This window comes from Oryzias latipes, chromosome 21 (assembly GCF_002234675.1).
Source record: "Oryzias latipes chromosome 21, ASM223467v1".
Classification (NCBI taxonomy): Eukaryota; Metazoa; Chordata; class Actinopteri; order Beloniformes; family Adrianichthyidae; genus Oryzias; species Oryzias latipes.
The window spans coordinates 10,258,157-10,278,171 of record NC_019879.2 but is presented as its reverse complement, the minus strand read 5'-3'; the positions used below and the strand labels follow the sequence as shown (position 1 = coordinate 10,278,171).

General features: G+C 39.2%; 1 protein-coding gene and 1 long non-coding RNA gene across 2 annotated transcripts; both read left to right on the top strand.

The window, feature by feature from the left end:
- Positions 1–4,039: 4,039 nt before the first annotated feature.
- On the top strand, positions 4,040–4,700 carry LOC110017381. Its single transcript, XR_002292756.1, has 2 exons — positions 4,040–4,152; positions 4,509–4,700. It is a non-coding gene; the product is annotated as an uncharacterized LOC110017381 (long non-coding RNA).
- A 6,273-nt stretch (positions 4,701–10,973) lies between these two features.
- LOC101169645 (four and a half LIM domains protein 2) lies at positions 10,974–18,977 on the top strand. Its single transcript, XM_004081487.4, has 6 exons — positions 10,974–11,102; positions 12,741–12,916; positions 13,107–13,281; positions 16,344–16,513; positions 17,626–17,812; positions 17,892–18,977. The coding sequence occupies exons 2-6, from the start codon at positions 12,761–12,763 to the stop codon at positions 18,041–18,043; spliced, it is 840 nt and encodes a 279-aa protein (XP_004081535.1). The 5' UTR covers positions 10,974–11,102; positions 12,741–12,760; the 3' UTR covers positions 18,044–18,977.
- Positions 18,978–20,015: the final 1,038 nt, after the last annotated feature.

Genomic DNA, 20,015 nt, shown 5'->3' with positions numbered 1-20,015 from the left:
TCTAAAAAAACCTAATCTTTTTAGGAAAGACAATTCTGTTTGTTAGGTTACTTAACTCATTCAATAACTTCATTTTACCTCTCACACTGATGTTAGAACAAAACTTATCTCAAGTTTCACAGATAAAAAGATCAAATTAATGGTCTGATTTATCGATAAATTGATTTTTTTTTCTTTTAGGACTGCAGGGTTCCTGCCACTGCACTCGGTTTTTCTTTTCATGTGAAAAACAAGCAAGCTAGATTAATTCCGATGGATTTTCTTAATGAAAGAAGCAGTTATCTTCTGTCCCAAGAAAAGTTTCCTAATTTGTAGAGCCAAAAAGGGGAACAGAAATTCACTGTTATACAAAAAAAAGAAAGAAATGATGAGAGTAAAGAATTAGATCAGAGTGATATGATTTACATCACAGAGGAACATATGTGTTTCCCAGAGGAGGAAGACAAGAGCAGTTTTATATTCTCTGAATATTATTAGCATGTATCATCGTCTCTGACCAAGTCTTATCTTAATTGCTATCAAAGTTATCTGCCTTGTATTTGTGATCGTCACAGGGTAAGATTTAAATCCGTGAGACTTGTGACATTTGTATTCATCACTGCTTTTTTCCTCACTTGGCCTCACATCGTGGCATAAACAAGATCAAATTGAATTTTGGAAAAATTCGGTGGCAAAAAGCAGGTTGTGTGGTGTGTTTCTGTGGAATGTTGAAAAACAGACAGAGGATTGACTTTGAATGTCTTTATTTATACGGATTTATACAGGCTTTATTCAATTTGATAATATGATTTGGAAAATGTTTTAGGCGATATTTCAGGTCCACTGTTGTTTATGTAATTGACATCGCAGTAGTAATACCTTGAGTTTCCACCATAATAGACAACAGAAGTTGATATATGCAATAATTTTAGCAAACACTTCAAAAGAACCAAATTAACCAAAATTCCATTTATCAGTTTTATTGCTTTGCTTCTATATAAAAAATCATTTTAATTATTGTTCTATTTATCTGTTTTTGGAATATAAATACAACTAAATACACTTATTAAATGTTTGTAAAATTCTAAGAAATTGTAAGAAATACTTGATTAAAAAAAAAATCAATTGTAAGACAACTGAAGTCTCCATGACATAGATCTCGGGTTTAGAAGATGGATGGATGAATTCAAAAAATGAATTTAATCTAAAATAAGCAAAAACATCTTTAAGAAGATACAAGGCTGGTTCTGTTCATAACTGTTTACATTTTGACTTACTAAACATTTTGTTTGTATTTTTATTTTTTGTAATTAGAATGAAAAGAATAGTTATATCAAATGAACAATAATGACCCCAAAAAAGGAGATATTAATAAAGAACAAAATGGTATCAGCAAAATTTAAGAGAATTATGTTGAAAGTCAGCATGAACAAAGATAAATTGATGTGCTTTTGTCTAAATTATGATAATAAACTAACAAAAAAATTATATCCAATATAACTAGACCCCATAGAAAGATATTATTTTGCTAGACTCATAAAGAAATTCACCTTAAGCTCAGAGCAATACTACGTTTTTCTTGCAGTTGGATTGCATCGACAGTTCCTCCTGCAAGAAATTGGTGCTGTCCTTCTGAGAGTCCCTAAGTTTCCTCAGACAAATGCTGGATTCCAACCTGCATGAGCCATTGGAGCCCAAACTCTGCTCTGTCTCCAGCTGTCACTGTTTGTTGGCAACAGCTGTTACAAAATTTACTACATTTCCCTATAAAAAATTGTGAAGTTGCTGCCCACAAATGATCCACCGGAAAACAATTATCGCCAGAAAAATTTTGTCGGCACAAAGTATGCACAGTTGGTTTTTCAGCAGCCGCTAGAACATCCATCTGAGTCTTTCCTATCAGCATCAGATCTGTGGGATCTGTCTTCCACGCATGGGCTGCCAGAAAGAGAACCAGACCAGCTGTTCTAGTTAGTGAAAGACAGATTTAGTAAGGTACGTGCAGCCACAGACACGAGGGACTAATGTCAGCCAGCAGAGAATAGTCCCCGTTTTTCTATTAAAGGTGGAGAAATAAAAAAGTAATTACAAAAAACTGACATTTTAATAAATTATTATTCAAAATGAGGCTTTGCAATTTTCCATTTATTGGTTGATTATGAAAGTTGGGGGTCAGAAAAAAACAACTGAACTGCTGAGTAACAGAAACGGTTTTATATGAATGAATAGAGAAGCAATTTTCTTCTGGAACGACCCAAAACACACCATAAAATAAATGTTGACAGTTTTTGTTATATTTTTGCTCAGCTTTTTCTTTTTTATGTCACTTCTAAAGGAGTTAGAGTCCAAAATCCCAAAATGAAGATTAAATATTACTCCTTTTTATTATGATTTCATGGATATGTTTGAAATGGAAACAGTTATAAGAGTTTTTCCGCCTTGTTTGGCCATTGCTAGATGCATTTCCATTGGACTAGCGATGATAAATCTGCCTATTAGAAACACGACATTTTTGAAAAAATTCACATAAAAATGTTTTTGTGTTTGGAGGAGGTGGTTTTTGAGGGTCATCAAAATTGACATATTTCGCAAAACTGCACTGGAAACACTTTTTTTGAATGAACTGAGTCACGTGACCAACAACCGGATCTCACTGGCTGCTTAGGTCACTGTATAGCTGACGCCACAGGAGGGCCCACAGCGTCACACAGCTCATTAAAAATTGAACGTGTCATGTGGAATTGTTGGATCCACAGCTCCTCTGTAAAATCACCAACCACGATTTTCCAAGATGGCTTCATCCAAGGCCACTACCACATGTAAGGAGCTCGCCGCTCCATGGCCTAAATAAGATGCCGACGTCTCCTTTGATTGATGATGAAGAGCGCTAGTTCAATTCAATTCTATTTAATTCAATTTTGTTTGTATAGCCCAAATTCACAACAACAGTTGTCTCGATGGGCTTCGTATCGGTAATTGAAAAAGTTAAACATGAAATCAAAAGGATCATGAATACATAGAATTCAATAGGAAAATACTAAATTGAACTGACAAACTGACTAAGCTAAACTGAACATCCCTGCCCTTAGACCCCCCTTCGCTGTAAGGAAAAACTCCTAAAAAAAACGGATTCCTGAAAAAAGGAAGAAACCTCAGGGATGTCCACATGAAGGACGGATCCTCCCCCAGGACAGACAGGTGATTTACCAGAACTCATAGAGAAGAATTAACTTATCTAACACTACAACTACATGTTTAAAGTCCAGCAGACGAGCTTCATCCAGACTGAGTTGGGGGGACAGTCGAGTCGAGCCGGGGACAGGATCCACAGCCAGGTGTAGCAGCAGTAATAGAGACGAGGTACACGGTCAGGAACAGGAGCACGGATGAACCGACTGCAATCTGGAAGCACTCCCACTCCCCAGGAGGGGAGAGGGAAAGAGGGAGAGTACATGAATCGCACTGCACCAAACAGAGGCATGGAGAACTGAATGATGAATAATGATCAAGAATAGAGAAGAGAGGAAGGGTAGAAGTAGAGGAGAAAAGAGGACAGAACCCCAGTGCACCATAGCTACCCCAACTTCAACTTCTAGCAGCCTACTAACAGCAAGTAGTTGTTGTTATTAAGTTTAATTTAAAAACATTAACATTAAGTTAAGTAATCTCTGAATACTAAGTAGTCTGACAATAAGCCTGTCCAAAGAGGAATGTTTTCAGTCTAACTTTAAATGTAGAAACTGTGTCGGCCTCTCTTACATGAGCTGGGAGTTTATTTCATAAAACAGGGGCTTGATGACTAAAGGCTCTACCTCCAACTGTACTTTTACTAATTCTAGGAACCACAAGCAGTCCTGCATTTTGCGAGCGAATTGTTCTGTTTGGATGGTAAGGGACTATGAGGTCCTTAATATAGGACGGGGCCAGTCCATGTAAGGCCTTATAGGTTAGCAGGAGGATCTTGAACTTGATTCTGGAATCAACTGGGAGCCAATAGAGCGAAACCAACACAGGAGTGATGTGATCTCTTCTGCTAATTCCTGCTAACAATCTTGCTGCTGCATTCTGAACAAGCTGAAGACTTCTTAAGGAACTCTGAGGACACGCTGCTAACAAGGAGTTAGAGTAATCCAGCCTCGACGTAACAAACGCATGGATGAGTGTTTCAGTGCGGTGAGAGAAATTTACACAGTAAAATCCATATTTGTGATGGAAGGATTTTTATTTTTTGGTGTTTCTGTGTTTTTCACCACCAATAACATGATTAATGTTTCATAAAGTTTTATTAAAGCTAAAAATAATGTACAAAAGAAAAGAGTAGAATTTTAAGGGATACATTTTGCTTTTTCATTTTTACTGCCGGTAATTAAAAACAGAACAATTAAAGCTCTTGTGTTGTTGTTTTAAGCAACAACTTAATAATTAAAGAATATTAGTTGGAATCTGAGTTTTCAGACAAATGAAGTAAATATAAAGAATTATCCCAAACCTCATCCTCTAAATAAAGCATTGTCCCACTGCTGCGGCAGGAATATCCCATTAATTCCCCACAGGACCGGACCGTGGGGAACATGACACCCGGCCAAATGACTGAGGATTTGCCATGTCATATTTAGACCCACATCAGTGTGGCGGCACCAAGAGAGGAAAGTGAAAATGGGAAAAGGAGCCTTTTAATCATCGATGTGATAATACCATCAGACGACAAAGCCACCACCAAACAAAAATGACAGCTGTTCCAGTTATACAAATTAAAAAAAAATCTATTTTAAAGTTTAGGTTTTAAATGTGCAACGCAATAGAAAGAAAACACATCTTTACATTTCTTGCCTCTTATGTATTTATTTATTATCAATTAAATTACATTTACATATGAAATTGGAAAATTCTGAATCTTCTTTAGGAATGGCTCAATCCTCTTTTCATGACTCCTCATATTTAGATAAGATCATCATCCATGAATCCTTCAGAATTTGTTTACTTGCTGATTTCATAAGAGTCACATGCCATCACATGCGCTTAACTTTGTGCCATGAAAACACAACTTTCCAAGTAATGTGAGTGGATAATATTACAAGAGAAAAGCTGAACCATAAGCCTTAGTAGCTCCAGAAACTTTATTATGCATAAACTTCCCCAAACTCTTTGATTTTTTAAAACTTTATTTTGTTGTTCTTATTTGTGCGCTTTCCTAAAGACCGACTCCAATAAAAAAACGTGTTCTTTTGATGGCGGAGGACATGAATAAATTAATTAAAATCAAGCGTAAAATTGCAGTTTTCTTTATTCAAATTGTTGTGAATCAGGAGCAGATGAAAAAATGCACTTTGAAGCTCGTAGGAGTGACGTCGAAGCTACTATGGCAGTGCTTCTCAATTATTTTTTGCCAGGCCCCCCCTATGAAAAAAAAATGTTTTGCACCCCCCTAACCCCCCACCCCCCCACACACAGCCGCACGGTGACAATATATTAGGTTAGTATCTATAAAAAGTTAAGTAAGTATACCTAAAATTGTATCTTTTAACAATAAAAAAATAAAAAAAAGCAATACAAATCCACTTTCAACAAATATTACATTTATTTTTTCACACAGAAACCCTGTTATAGTCTGAAACAGAAAAGAAGCTTAAAGTGCTTGAAATACAAAAAACTGTCAGTCCTTATTTCACCTACAAACATTTTTGACCAACTGAACCATTTGATGCTGAGGGAAAATTATTCAATCAATAAATAATATTAAATGTAAATTGATCTAAAACATTAACACAGCAGCACCAATATATTTAACGTTTTTTGTCTGAAGAAACAGGTCAAAACATTGTGCTGATCTTTTTTCTAAATGATCGATTGCTTATTTATGATCTCATAAAGTGCAGCTGTTTTCCTGCATTTCCTGCTGTCTTAATGTCAAATACTGACCAACTAAACGACAGGCAGACAAAGAATACATTTATGGAAAATAAAGTTGTCTCAAAAATGTCTACAATAGTTAATAAAGAATGACATTATTAGCATTAGCTGAGGAATCTAAAGGCATGCGATGATCCTGGTGTTGCGCAATCCCGGCAGCGTTTGCAGCTCTTCGCGTGCCCCGTGCCACCTGCAGTCTGAGCCCACTACCCCTCCCCTTTCGTTCTCAGTCACGCAGCCGCGTGTGACAGGAGACGGGAGCGAGCAGCCGCAGGGACGTTCACAGTCCCTGTTTAAAGCTTTTACAAACTGTCATATAATAGGAAACTAATAGAGGCGCAGATTTTTTTCCAAGCACTGAGCCGCTGTCACCCCCCCCCCCCCCCCGTTAAATTGCCCGTTTTACCTGTGCCTACAGCCGCTACTACTGCACATATCGCATCATATCGTGCCCCCCACTAATTGAGAAACACTGTACTATGGCAGGCTGCAAGCTCCCTGCTCTGCTCCATTCTGATGCATCCAGTTTTAGACGATAAGATCCATGTACTGTACGTCATGGTGTTCCTTGTCTAAGCTGGAATCTGGCTCAAACTCCGACTTCGCTTATCATTTTTGTTGCAACGGTAATGTTAGGTTGGAGTTGTTAAGGGCTTTAAGCTAGTGGGAAAGAGTGTAAACAAGGGAATGATGGCAAATAAGGGTAGACTTATTTCATGCCGACGGTCCCGCCCACAGTTCAGAGGTGAAGATTGCTGCTCTGCAGAAACTATGTCCTAGAAAACCACACAGGTTTTCTGATTTTGTCTAAAAACAGCATATTCATAATTTAAAGACCACTTGAAACATTTAAAAAAGACGTTTAAAGATGGTTGGATTGGCACTTTAAGACGTTTTGACCTTTTCAAGAAAAAGTTCCTCTTTAGTTGATTTTCTGTTTCTAGTTAAGCGAAACCTCATAAAGAAAACCAAACCAAAATTAATTGGTTTTGAATAAAAAACATTCAAAAATGTGTCAAATCATGAGACAAGTTAAGTGAATCTAAATCGAACTAATTCAGAGTTTGGTAGGACTAATTAAAATTTAATGCATAATATTGATGCAATCTTTACTTGGAAAATAAGTATTAATCTATTAAACCTATACATTTATCTACATGCAAAATCATCCTTGAATTTTAGCCAAAAAAAAGCTTGGATCCATCTCCTTTGTTTTCCTCATCTGAGCTGGAATCTGAATCAAAACTGTACGGATGCATAACTCAAATATTGCTCCTCATTTTTTTTGCAACGGAAATGTTACGTTGGGACTATGAGAGGCTGTAAGCTAGCAGGAGAGCACTTAATCAGATGGATGAAGTCCCGCCCACAAGTCATTTTTTTTTAATTAACTCCTGTTGCTCTGCAGAAACTACTTCCTTAGAGAACGACACAGATTTTTTAATTTTTCTAAATCATAATTAAAAGACCACTGGGAACAATTTTAGATTTAAAGAAACCCAAACCTGTGAGACTCTCAGCTGAAGTTGAGTCTCCAAATAGACTTGTGCTGACAGTTGCTACTCTCCTCTCACAGAGGAAGCCCCAAATATTTCCATCTTTCTTCATCAACCCTAACTGCCCCTCTGAGACCTCCATCACGACGCTGTGCAGTCTTAAAAGTATGCTGCCGGGATCCATTTCGACCACTTGGACAGAGCAAATTTCTTCCAGGGTGGGGGGCAAGCTGGATCTTGGATGACCAGAAGAAATTCTATTATGGTTGGAGACTGCTGCGTTAACGATTAGCTGTCCAGCAGTGATGATGGGGTCTGCCTGGTTTGACCTTTCCACACGGCCGTGTTTGCAGCGGGCGTAAGCACCAGGCTTTAGCATCATGATCGCCCCTCACATCCCAGACAGCTGCAGCTTTATCCCCTGGCCTTAGCAGCTGAGGTGGAGGCCCCAGTCCAGGGATTGTGGGTTGAGTGAGGATAAAAATTGTGCCTGCCAAATGTGAGGAAGACGAAGCAATGATTGAGGGAATGCAAAGACTTGTCTTGGGCATATTTTTAATAGGGGATTACACAGATTTGTCCCTTGAGGTATTAGTTAGACCGCATGTCTGAAATTAAGTGAGTTGAATTGATATTATTGTCCAAGCTTGGGTTAAAATCTAAATGCCACATGTCTATTACAGGGGAACTAATTAGATAAAAACACTCCAAGGCATGTCAAGTACAGGGTCTAACAAACTGTCATCTGACTTTGATTTTACCTGCAGTTTTGATGCATCAAACTTGTTTAGCAGGCTCAGAAATGGCCTTACAGTTGAGATTCAGCCCATATTTGAATGGCTACAGAGAAAAAAAGATCTGTCTGTTTTCTGTTGTCAAAACAACTCTTCACTGGTTTCAGGCACGGACTCTCCAAGAGGACTAAATGTGTCCCACAGTATCAGGAACCACAAACCCCAGCAGTAGATCCCTGACGGTCCCTGTGGGCTGTGCCTTCACAGATCAGATATGATATGTCAGAGTGGCTGAGGCTCAAGTGGAAAAGTGATTATCTTCAAATGAGAGCAGTGGTTGGATTCCCATCTGTTCCGCATGCAGTAGTTTCTCAGGAAAGCCTTTGAATCCCCACACTGCCTCTGATTAGGTAAAAGCTGTTCTGTAGATAAAGTTTTTTTCCTCTATAGCCAGTTCCAAATTATTATTATGATTTTCTTGATACTCAATGCAAATGATGGTCAGCATAATTTTCAAGTCACTAACCATTAGAATGCTAAATTAATGTCAATATTAATTTATAATATTCAAATACTAAATGTCATTAAACAAACTTTCTAATGACAGCAGTCTTTTTTTCAAAAATCAAAACCTGTTCCACATCCGCACCACAGACTTCCACAGCATTTGATAGATTCTAACCAACTGAAAATGGTCATTTGCTGAATTTACTGCATTAGGAGGTCATATTTACTAAAGTCAAAAGCTTTCCAGTCGAATTCCATTTGAGCATGGATCCCCTATTTTATACTGATTGCCACCCTTATAGATATTTTGCCTGAGAATGCTTCAAAGATTCCTAATTGGTTTGAGGTCAGCTTTTCTGTGGGGGGTAGGGGGGCCAGAAGACATCGGAAGGGTGGCAAAACACCAGAGTTATGGAAGCTTTGAAAATATGTATTTCAAACTGTTTCATTAATGTTGTTGTTTTTAAGTCCTTTTTAACATGTTGCTTTTGTTAATTTTTGCAACACTTAAAGAAGATTGTTGTAGATGATTAATACATTTTTGTCAATAATGATACTAATATTGATGTGTGTGTGTGTGGGGGGGGGGGTTGAATCTGGGGCAGCTGCCCCCCCAGGCCCCCTGTGGCTCCACCCCTAAGAATTTAACTTTGTTTAAAAACTAAAACTCCAACTAAAATTCAAAAAAAAAGATTTGTTTCACAATATAATGTGAAAGTTAGCTAAGTCATGACTTACCTGTTCAAGTGGAAATCACAGTGAGAAATATCAACCAAAATTTGATGTTTAAACATCAAAGAGGGTTAGGTCTGATTTCAACAAAATTATATTTGTGCTGGGATTTTAAAAAGGGTGAGCCACCTATTCCCTTAGTATATGTATCTTATTTAAGCCCAAAACTTTGTTTTTCTTTGAAGCAAGTAATTGATGGCAAATGGAATATTGGGGTTAGCACAGAAATGAAGTATTACTTTGGTCAATGCTTTTTTTCCCCAAGAACTTTTACTTCTAAAAATTACGTATATTTCTACTTATTTTGTGTCATATTTATAAAATAACATTTCTGAGATGTGTTCAGGAGGTTGTCATGCCTCTTTATAATGCATCTAGTCCATAGTGTGCAACAAGGATAGATAGTTAAGCTTAGACGGTTGCGGTTTTACAAAATAAGTGTTTTGCTCTACTTTCAAAGTGTTCCCAGTGGTCTTTTAATTATGATTATGACGTTTCAAAGCAAAATCAATTAACCTGTGTCATTTTCTAGGACTTTGTTTCTGCAGAGCTGTAGTAGTTCAGTAGTTTACCTCTGAGTTGTGGGCGGGACTGTAGGCATGGAGTAAGCCTGCTCCTCTATCCATCATTCATCTGTTTACACTCTACCCTGCTAGCTTACAGCCCCTCACACCTCCAAACCTAACATTACCGGTTTAACAAAAATGGCAAGCAATGTTGGAGCTATCCAGCCGTCCAGTTTAGTTCCAGATTTCAGCTCAGACGAGGAAAAAACAAAGACATACATGAATCTATTCGTCTGCAAGAGGATGCATCAGAATGGACCAGAGCATGGAGCTTATGGCCCACCCATTGTATTATGAGGTTGTAGTTACAACTATAATTTTTTCAAACTGCATTTTTTTCACGTGCCCTTGATTCACAATGACTTGGATAAAGAAATACTCAGAATCACAGCAATGCAAGACACAAAAATGCAAATTCGAGCTTAATTTTCTTTTTATACATTCTTCTTCATCAGGCAAAAGCCACAAGAACACGCTGACAACACCAAAAAAAAAGCATTTACATCGGAGTGGGTCTTTTCTTTTTCTGTAGCAAGCTCAAATTATGCACTGAACCTAATAGTCTGTTAAGTCATTGGCGATTAAATAAAAAAAGAAAATAACGGCTACAGATAAGACATCTCTGACATTTTTTCTCTGACACAGCTACCATCTTGCATGAAAGATTACTGGAAAACTGCCCTTGTGTAAATGTTTGCAGATTAATACAACACCAAGTTGATGGAAACAAATGTTTCATGAAAAGCAAACAAAACTTGAGACAAACAGAGGAGTTCTGACAGGAAGTCGGCTGGCGAGGAGTGATCCAAAAAGGATTTTCTTGGGATAGATGGAGGATAAGGAAAAATGTCAGCAACTGAACTAGTGACCCATCCAGGGAGTGTGAGTAAGTGGACAACAACTGAGTGACCTTACATGGTCTCACTGGTGTCTGGGTGAGCAACTGAAAGAGACCTTGAGGTTATCTCTGTGAGGCACGGCTGTATTTATAGATCATCTCAAAAAAAAAGAAAAAGAAACCCCTGGCCCCCTGCTGCCTCCCTTTATAACTCCTCCCCCATGTTCAATTAGCCCTGTGTGGGTGGAGTAATGCAATCAGGAGTAACTAGAGCTCTTCCAGACACTCCTCTCTCAGTCTGCCCGGACTCAGCACGGACGTGCACTCCTCAAACAGGAAGGTAAGATCAAACTTTGTTCAGCTGCTTCACCTTTCCATCCTCACTGGTTTCATTCATGTCCTCCTCACTCCAGGGCTCCTTCTGCTCCCCACTGCTGCTCTGGCAACCTCCTGTTTGCCTCCTCCACCCACCCACTTCTTCATCTGCACACCCTTTTCCCTCTCTCATCCCCCCCACTGTTATCCATGACTGGTCTGCTCATTCTACATTGATTCCCATCCATAAGGGAAAAAAGCTTCATCTCGTGCATTCCAATCTTTGTATCTATCTCACTCTCTCTTGCTCACCATGAAACTGATATTTATTTACATTAAAGCGCTGTGCCGTCCTTTTATGTGTTTTATTAACATTTCACGGGGAAACAATTTCATGCAAAAGTCCGAAAACTTTTTTTTAATCGTCACTCAACACACTCAGGTCATAAATTAGAAAGGAGATTTTCTTCATATGTGCAATATTTTGATCATTTTTTTGTTTGTTCAGGTTGTTCTTGAGTTGAGTTTTGGTATGCAGAGAATTGCACTTGGTTTAATTGAAGATGTTTCAAATTAGAGTTTTAATCTGTAATTTTATTATCCACTTTTAAGGCTGCGAATAGCGGAATTAAGTTTGAAGGAATGTTCTCCTAAACAGTGTTTCGGGGAAGCTGGAAATGACTACATTTTAGCTTCTGAATCAGATCATTAAAGATAAAACTTCTCAAATGAACCATTGTAAGAATTGTAGAATCCTAAAGAATATAGATTGTGTAGTAAAATTTAAAGTGAATTGTTCTAAAGTTGACAAAGGCTTTAACTTTCTGAGGCTCTACCTCACTCTGTCTCCCAGATGGACAGCATCAAAGGGACCCCAGAAGCTGAGAAACAGCTGCACAGCGCGTCCGAATAACTGGAGGTTTTATTTGTAGCTTTCAGATTATCCTTTTATATTTTTAGGAGTCAGATAAGTCCTTATATAAACTAGGTGATTCACAGTGAGAGCAACAGACAATAAGGGAATGTGGGAGGGGCTGAGAGTGCTTAGAGAGATGGATTAAAAGCCTCAAAGTCGAAATCCAGATTAAACGAAACTTCTTCAGTGGTAGGAAAATGACAAATCACTCCTAGATCTGTTTTTTGGGTGAGGGTACTAATGAATGGCTTCTAAATCGTGAGAATCAAATTAAGACACAATGGTAACTTAGATATAATCAAGGAGTCAGAATATCTATATTTTTGTGGTATCGTACAAAAACTATCTGCTCAACACAGGGGGTGTAATGCATCTCAGACAGAGGGCTTAACAGGCTGTCTACACACAGCTGCTGATTGGTAGAAGTGATGTCCAGTTGAACGTGCATTCATGCACACAAACACATTAAGGCAGGGGATGCTGAGACCTGGTGCTGACAGTTGGAGGTGGGACAATGGATGGGTCAGCTTGCAACTGGCAGGGTGGGCTTTGGTATGCGGCCAGAGCAGAAGTTGACTGTCTCTAAGCAGGACTGATAGGGGTTATTTTTATCCCCCCTCATCAGTCCCCCTTTACCCCTGATGCAGACATATAGGAAAGAGAGCAGATGAAAGGGGCGGGAACTGAAACATGGGGGAAAATATATTTTCCTCTAAAGGTGGCTGAATGTCTCTTTTTGTGTCTTAGGCGAGTGACCCTGTGACAAAATGACCGAGCGCTACGACTGTCATTACTGCAAGGAGTCCCTGTTTGGGAAGAAGTATGTTCTCAGAGAGGAGAACCCCTACTGTGTGAAATGCTACGAAAGCCTGTACTCCAACACCTGTGAGGAATGCAAGAAGCCTATTGGCTGCAACACCAGGGTAAGAGATTTCAAAATAAAGCAGGACTTCGACTCAGCTGCAAGTTTCGTACCATCTGCAAGATTCAAATCCACACCAAATATTATTTGGGGAACAAACTAGAGTTTTGAAACAGGCTGCAAATTCTCCATGAGCTCAGTTACACATACAGGTTTTTGTGACGCCATCTGAATATCGGATTTTCTTGTAGGATCTGTCCTACAAAGACCGTCACTGGCATGAAGACTGTTTTAAGTGCTTCCAGTGTAAGCGCTCCCTCGTGGACAAGCCCTTCTCCACCAAAGACGAGCAGCTCCTCTGCACCGAGTGCTACTCCAATGAGTACTCCTCCAAGTGCCACGAGTGCAAGAAAACCATCATGCCAGGTGGGGAGCAGAGTTCTCATATTTTAACTCCATTCAACCCATTGTACATATAACCCAACCCAGTGTGAGCTTTATCATTTTTAGGACACAAACCTTTTTTGTTTTTTGTTATACAATGTATTTTTTGCACTACAGGGCACACCAGATTTAAGGCGCACCGTCAATGAAAGGTCTTTTATCAAAATTATTTCCTTTATTAGCCGCATTAAGGAAAACAAAAAGGGTCTGAGACAAGTCTGTCAATCGGTTGGACTTTAACTGTGTTCACAGTATCTGTATAGTCAGTGGCTGGATGGCTCAGTCGGGTGTAGGACTCGCACATGGGAAACCATGGTTCGCTTCCTTTGGCAAGACCCCACAAGCTACAGCCCTAAATATGGCTAGGGCTGGTCAAAAATGATGGTACCTCCATAAAAGACTGAGAACTACCACAATTGCCGGGTTGTAGAGCGCACTTGATTACAAGCCGCACCCTCCCAATTTTTCCACAACAGTGAAGGAAACTTCTGGGACGCAGCAGACTGGCTTTTCCAAACCCGTTGGTGATGGTGGATTTTTTCACACTGCTTTTAACGATTGCTTTTAACTTGAAAGCTGCGTCATATTGTAGTTGCGGTCACGTGCGCGTTGGCTCTAATGGCACCAAAGGATTGTGGGATGCGGCTGGGCATGGGTGTTTCTTTATCAAATCAAATCAAATCAAATCAACCTTTATTTATATAGCACTTTTTCAACAACATATGTCACTCAAAGTGCTGTGCATAAAATACAATAAAATTTAAAAACAAGTTGTTAGTTAGTTAGTTGCAAGTTAGTTGCACCATGACTTAAGTGTCTAACAACTGAAGTCAGGTCCATGCTCTTGGGCTGCTTGAGTGTGTCAAAGTAATAATGCTTGTTCCTGGACATAGAATTATGCAGGCAGTCTCCACTTTGAGGCTGCTGGAGTGCTCCTGGCAGTCGTTAAATAAAAGCATAAATTGGCCACATCATGGAATAAGCCGCAGGGTCGAGAGTTGGTGACAATAATAGTGGCTCATGGTCTCGAAAATACGATAATTGCCCAGGGGGTCATGATGAACCCAGGTATGTCCTTTAATTGACATCACAGCTGTTTTCAAACCCATAATCAGTCAGTCTGCCTATTTAAAGGGAGACAAATAGTTACGTTGCTGTTCTGTGAAAAGGTGTGTACCACACTGAACATGGACAACAGAAAGTGAAGGAGATAATTGTCCCAGGACATTAGAAACAAAATTATAGACAAACATCATAAAGGTAAAGGCTATAAAACCATCTCTAAGCAGCTTGAAGTTCCTGTGACGACAGTGGGACATATTATTCAGAAGTATAAGACCCAGGGGACAGTAGCCAACCTCCCTGGACGTGGCCGGAAGAGGAAAATTGATGACAAATTGAGGAGACTGATAGTTGGAACTGTTTCCAAAGAGCCCAGAACAACTTCCAAAGACATTAAAGGTGAACTCCTAGATCAAGGTACATCAGTGTCAGATCGCACCTTTCATTGTTGTTTGAGCCAGAGTGGACTTCATGGGAGACGACCAAGGAGGACACCACTGTTGAAAGGAAATCATAAAAAAGCCAGACTGGAATTTGCAAAAATGCATGTTGACAAGCCACAAAGCTTCTGGGAAAATGTCCTTTGGACAGATGAGACAAAACTGGAGCTTTTTGGTAAGGCACATCAGCTCTATGTTCGTAGACTCAAAAATGAAGCATACATGAAAAGAACACTGTCCCTACTGTGAAACATTGAGGAGGCTCAGTTCGGTTTTGGGGCTGCTTTGCTGCATCTGGGACAGGGTGTCTTGAAGTTTTGCAAGGTAAAATGAAATCTCAAGATTATCAAGGCATTCTGGGTAGAAATGTGCTGCCTAGTGTCAGAAAGCTTGGTCTCAGTCGCATGTCATGGGTCTTCCAACAGGACAACGATCCAAAACACACAGCCAAAAACACCCAAGAATGGCTTACAGAAAAACGTTGGACTATTCTGAAGTGGCCTTCTATGAGCCCAGATCTGAATCCCATTGAACATCTGTGGAAGGAGCTGAAACATGCCATTTGGAGAAGACACCCGTCAAACCTGAGACAACTGGAGCAGCTTGCTTATGAGGAGTGGGACAGAATACCTGTGGACAGGTGCAGAAGGCTCATTGACAAATACAGAAACCGTTTAATTGCAGTGATGGCCTCAAAAGGTTGTGCAACAAAATATTAAGTTATGGGTACCGTAATTTTTGTCCAGCCCTATTTCATTAGTTTTTAAAAAAAAATAATTCTGTTAATCAACAACTCAAAAGTAATGGTTGATTTTTATTATTTAATTTTCAAAAAAAAAATAATTTATTGTTACTTTTGAACGTTTCAAGTCATTTCAGTGAGCATTGTGGACTTTCTTTCTTTAACTGAGGGGTACCAACAATTTTGTCCACTACTGGATTCAAACTGGGGTACAGAAGGCAGAATCATGATCACTAGATTCAACTGACTGAATATTTACAGTGTTGAGACATGGTGACAGTAATGCAGGTCAACAAGAAAAACACTAAACTGAGCCTTTAGGTGCATAGAAAGCTTCCGAGCGAACAGAGTCCATGACTCAATTTTTGTCCGTCAAGAACATCCTTTTCACAGAAAATCTTCAAAAACAAAATAGAAAATGTTAATGAGTATCAATAAGAAAAATATTGGTTTAAATCTTTGATGCCTGAATTTATTTCAAGCCATGAAAAATGGAGCTGGCTGCAATAAGTTCAATGCATTTTTGCATCAATAGGCGTTGGGGAGTTGCTGCTTTTTCCAGCATACATTTAATTTAAAAAGACACAAAAATGACTCTAGCATGTTAGTCCTTAAAAAAAGCCAATTCATAGTTTTATTTTACTAAAGATGAATCAAACTTTATGCGTTTTATCATAATACTGATGGTTGTTTGAATGTAAGAACTTATCAGTTGATTTTTGTTAGTAAATGATGATGGAAAAGTGTTCCTCTTTGCAAAAAAAACATCTGTTTTGTTATGCATTTACATTTTTATGAAGGCTCCAGAAAGATGGAGCACAAGGGGCACAGCTGGCATGAGACCTGCTTTACCTGCAAGAGATGCCAGCAGCCAATTGGCACCAAGAGCTTCATCCCTAAGGACAACCACAATTACTGCGTGCCCTGCTATGAGAAACAGTTTGCCATGCAGTGTGTGCACTGCAAGAAGGTGAGGCACCTTTTGCACACTATCGTGTTTCCCAAAAATCTGATGCCACATTTACACCGGGTATGTGACACACGTTCACACTGGACTTTTGCTACCCGATTAGCAACTGCCCATCACCTGCAGTTGGAAGAGGCTTGGTATGAAATGTCAATGCGGTGCAAATCTGGTAAATCTTGCTCCAGGCTTTTTCTTTCACAGCTCTATTCCATTGTAAGACTTGGTGTGATAGAATTCAAGCCGGACACAAACCGCAGTTATTAATTGCTACTCCATGATCAATTTTCAAATGGTTGGCATTTCCGTTGTATACAATGTATTTTTTGCATTTCATGGATGCACATTTTGTACGTAGAAACAAAAACGGTCTTTAAAAGACTGCTTTTGGAGTGACCGTTTTTGCTGTCTGTCTCACACCAGTCGCCTCGCGTTCATGCTGGTACTTTTGATGAAAAGTCTCTGCACGTAAACCCCATTTCGGGCTTCCGTATTCATAATACTCCTGGTCATGCATCGCTACGTAAGTTTTAAAGTCTAGATGTGAGCTCCGCAGGAGTTTATTGATCACCCGCTGGAAGTTTAACCAGTTGAACTTTTGACTGCTATATTGGGAAAATGGTGAAATTTGACCCATCAAGGACTCAGATTTGGTAGTGACGTACGCACAAGTGCCAACCGGTTGAACAGTGATCACGAAAGACAAAATAATAATCGCACTTCTTGTGCCCGGCCAGAATTCTAGGACGAATTCTAGGACGTAAATTCATGAGATTTGCCCCGGTTTGACAATTCACACCACGCTTCTAACAGTTGTATGTTGTGGACATGCGCTGGTAAACAAAAGAATAAAAAGAATAGGAAGTCGTCCCTGCAGCTCCCTTCTTGTCTGGTGAGAACACCGCAGGCTGAATGCACTTTCGTGAAACCGTGTATAGTGCTATCTTGAACACACAACACATGCTCTGGGTGAACATACTGTACCGTAACATGCATTGACGTGCATTTAAATAGACTTTTCATTGGAAGTGATTGCTTAAACAAACTTTTTGCAGAGGGTGGTGTAAACGTAGCATGAGAGGAAACAATACTCCAGTGTGGCCCTTCTTTTTCTTCAGCCCATCACTACCGGTGGCGTGACTTACCGTGACCAGCCCTGGCACAAGGACTGCTTCCTCTGCACCAGCTGCAAGCAGCAACTGTCCGGCCAGAGGTTCACCTCTAAGGATGACTTTGCATATTGTCTCAACTGCTTCTGTAACCTCTATGCTAAGAAATGTGCCTCCTGCACCACCCCCATCAGTGGTAAGCCCCCCAACAAATCCTCGGAGGTTTGCTCTAAAGATGGCATTTGACTTGCTACTCTTGATCTCTGCTTTCTCAGGATTGGGAGGAAGCAAGTACATTTCCTTTGAGGAGCGCCAGTGGCACAACGACTGCTTCAACTGCAAGAAGTGCTCCGTGTCCTTGGTGGGGCGTGGCTTCCTGACTGAACGCGATGACATCCTGTGCCCCGAGTGTGGCAAAGACATCTAATTTAACCGAAACATGACATTTTATTCAATGATCAACAAACAAATGAGAAGAATATTTACTTCAGCATCTCTACATGCTGTTAAGCTAAAGACCTACTAATAAGATTTGGATTTATTCTACAGATCAATACTAATATCTGTTAGCATGAATATGAAAAGCATTTTATTTATGAAACAGAATGATTGCAGAAATATAAGACACTGCATGAAGTGAAATCTAAATATTTATGCACACTTATGTCTAAAAATGTATGTAGTAACAACTGTTTAACAGACTACTGCTGTAAGTAGATCCGCATTTTTGGGGGTTGAGTTTTTGTTTTGTCAATTAAAGCTATTCTAGTTTAGCTAAGAGGAAACTTACCAGACTTTGTTTTATAGCAGAGATACTCTAAAGAATTTAAAAAAAAAAAAAAACCTGTGGGAAGATGACACTCACGTGTAAAACTTTTAAGACCCACTCCAATTAAAGTTGTGGCATTTTTCTGATGACATATTAGGATATAAGGAAATTTGGTAGAAATTTGCCTGTTTTTCTTCATTCAAATCATTGTGAATCAGGAGCAGATGTAAAAATGCAGTTTGAATAAGAAGTATTTGTCAGGTAGAAAATAACCTGGTTGGGCCACAAGCTCTAAGCAACAGGGAGGGAAAGAGGGGGCGGGGTTTCTCCAGTCCCACCCACAACTCAGGAGAATTTCTAACAAACTGCAGAAACTTTTGTTTTCTTGTTTTTTGGTTAAATTACTGTTTTTTGCTGCACCTGAAATCATGCAAAAGCAGAAAAACCTGCTGTTGAATTAAGTTTATTTTAAAAATTCAAACACGAAACCAATTCAAATAATTCTATGCATTTTTTAAACAGAAAAAAACTAAACTGTACATCAAATATATCAACTGTATTTACACAAAGCAATAAATATACTTGAAAATAACTAATTTCTTTTGCTTTATTCCTTAGTTTGAATGTACGTTTTTTTTTTACTTCCTGCTTCAAAAATAAAATCCAGTACAAACATCAAACCATCATAAAAACCAAAACACAATATTTAGTGTAAAATCCACAATTTTGTGGCATGGATGACAGAAGTGATGGATATATTGTAAAAACATCAGTTAAAAAGATTCACTTGACACAATTTTCCAACCATGATGAAAATCTGTTTTAGATTTACATCAATTTCAAGTTGCACAGAAAAAAATAGAACCATTTTGCCCCTTTGTTTGAGTAACCCGGTGGTCTCTTATTCCCTACTACACAGCTGTTTTCCTGAAGGAAGTTATCAAAGATGTTGATCGTGTTGCCAACAAGGACACTTGATGACAGCAAACAGAAACAAGGAAGCTGATCACTTGAACACACGGCGTAACCTCCAGCTTACAGGCCAAACAAAATCCAGACCTTGACATCAGTTTTAACCAGAAGCACACGTCTTCTATCTTGAAGATTTTTCCTTTCTGGTCACAGGAAGAGCAGATTCACAAAAAAACGCATGACAGTCTCAGAAAAATGTTCAGTCATTTTCCTGCCCATGCAGCCCTAAAGTCCTCACATCCCATAATTTAAACTTGTGTTGTCTGATTTCCAAACACTGAAGTAGTATGGTTACCGTGGGATCAGTTTTGAACAAAAAAGGGGCTTTTGTGAAGGTTTTCTGCGTTTAACACCCACTCTGATGTAAATGGTGTTTTTAACGTGTTCTTGAGGCACGTTTTTGATGATGGAGGACATATATGATGAAAATTAAGATCATAATGGCATTTCTGAGTTTTTCTTTATTCAAATCGTCGTGAATCAGGAGCAGATGAACAAAATGCAGTTGGAAAAAGATTGTATTAGTGACTTAGAAAAAACGCTTGGCGGGCCACAAACTCCCTGCTCCATTCTGATGCATCCACTTGTAGTCAGATCCATGAACGTCTTTGTCTTCCTCGTCTGAGCTGGCGTCTGGATCTAAACTCCAATATTGCTC

Coding starts and splice junctions, on each gene's coding strand:
- LOC101169645 (XM_004081487.4), top strand. CDS start 12,761: ATGACCGAGCGCTACGACTGTCATTACTGCAAGGAGTCCCTGTTTGGG. Junction 12,917..13,106: donor CTATTGGCTGCAACACCAGG/GTAAGAGATTTC, acceptor ATTTTCTTGTAG/GATCTGTCCTACAAAGACCG. Junction 16,514..17,625: donor AGTGTGTGCACTGCAAGAAG/GTGAGGCACCTT, acceptor CTTTTTCTTCAG/CCCATCACTACCGGTGGCGT.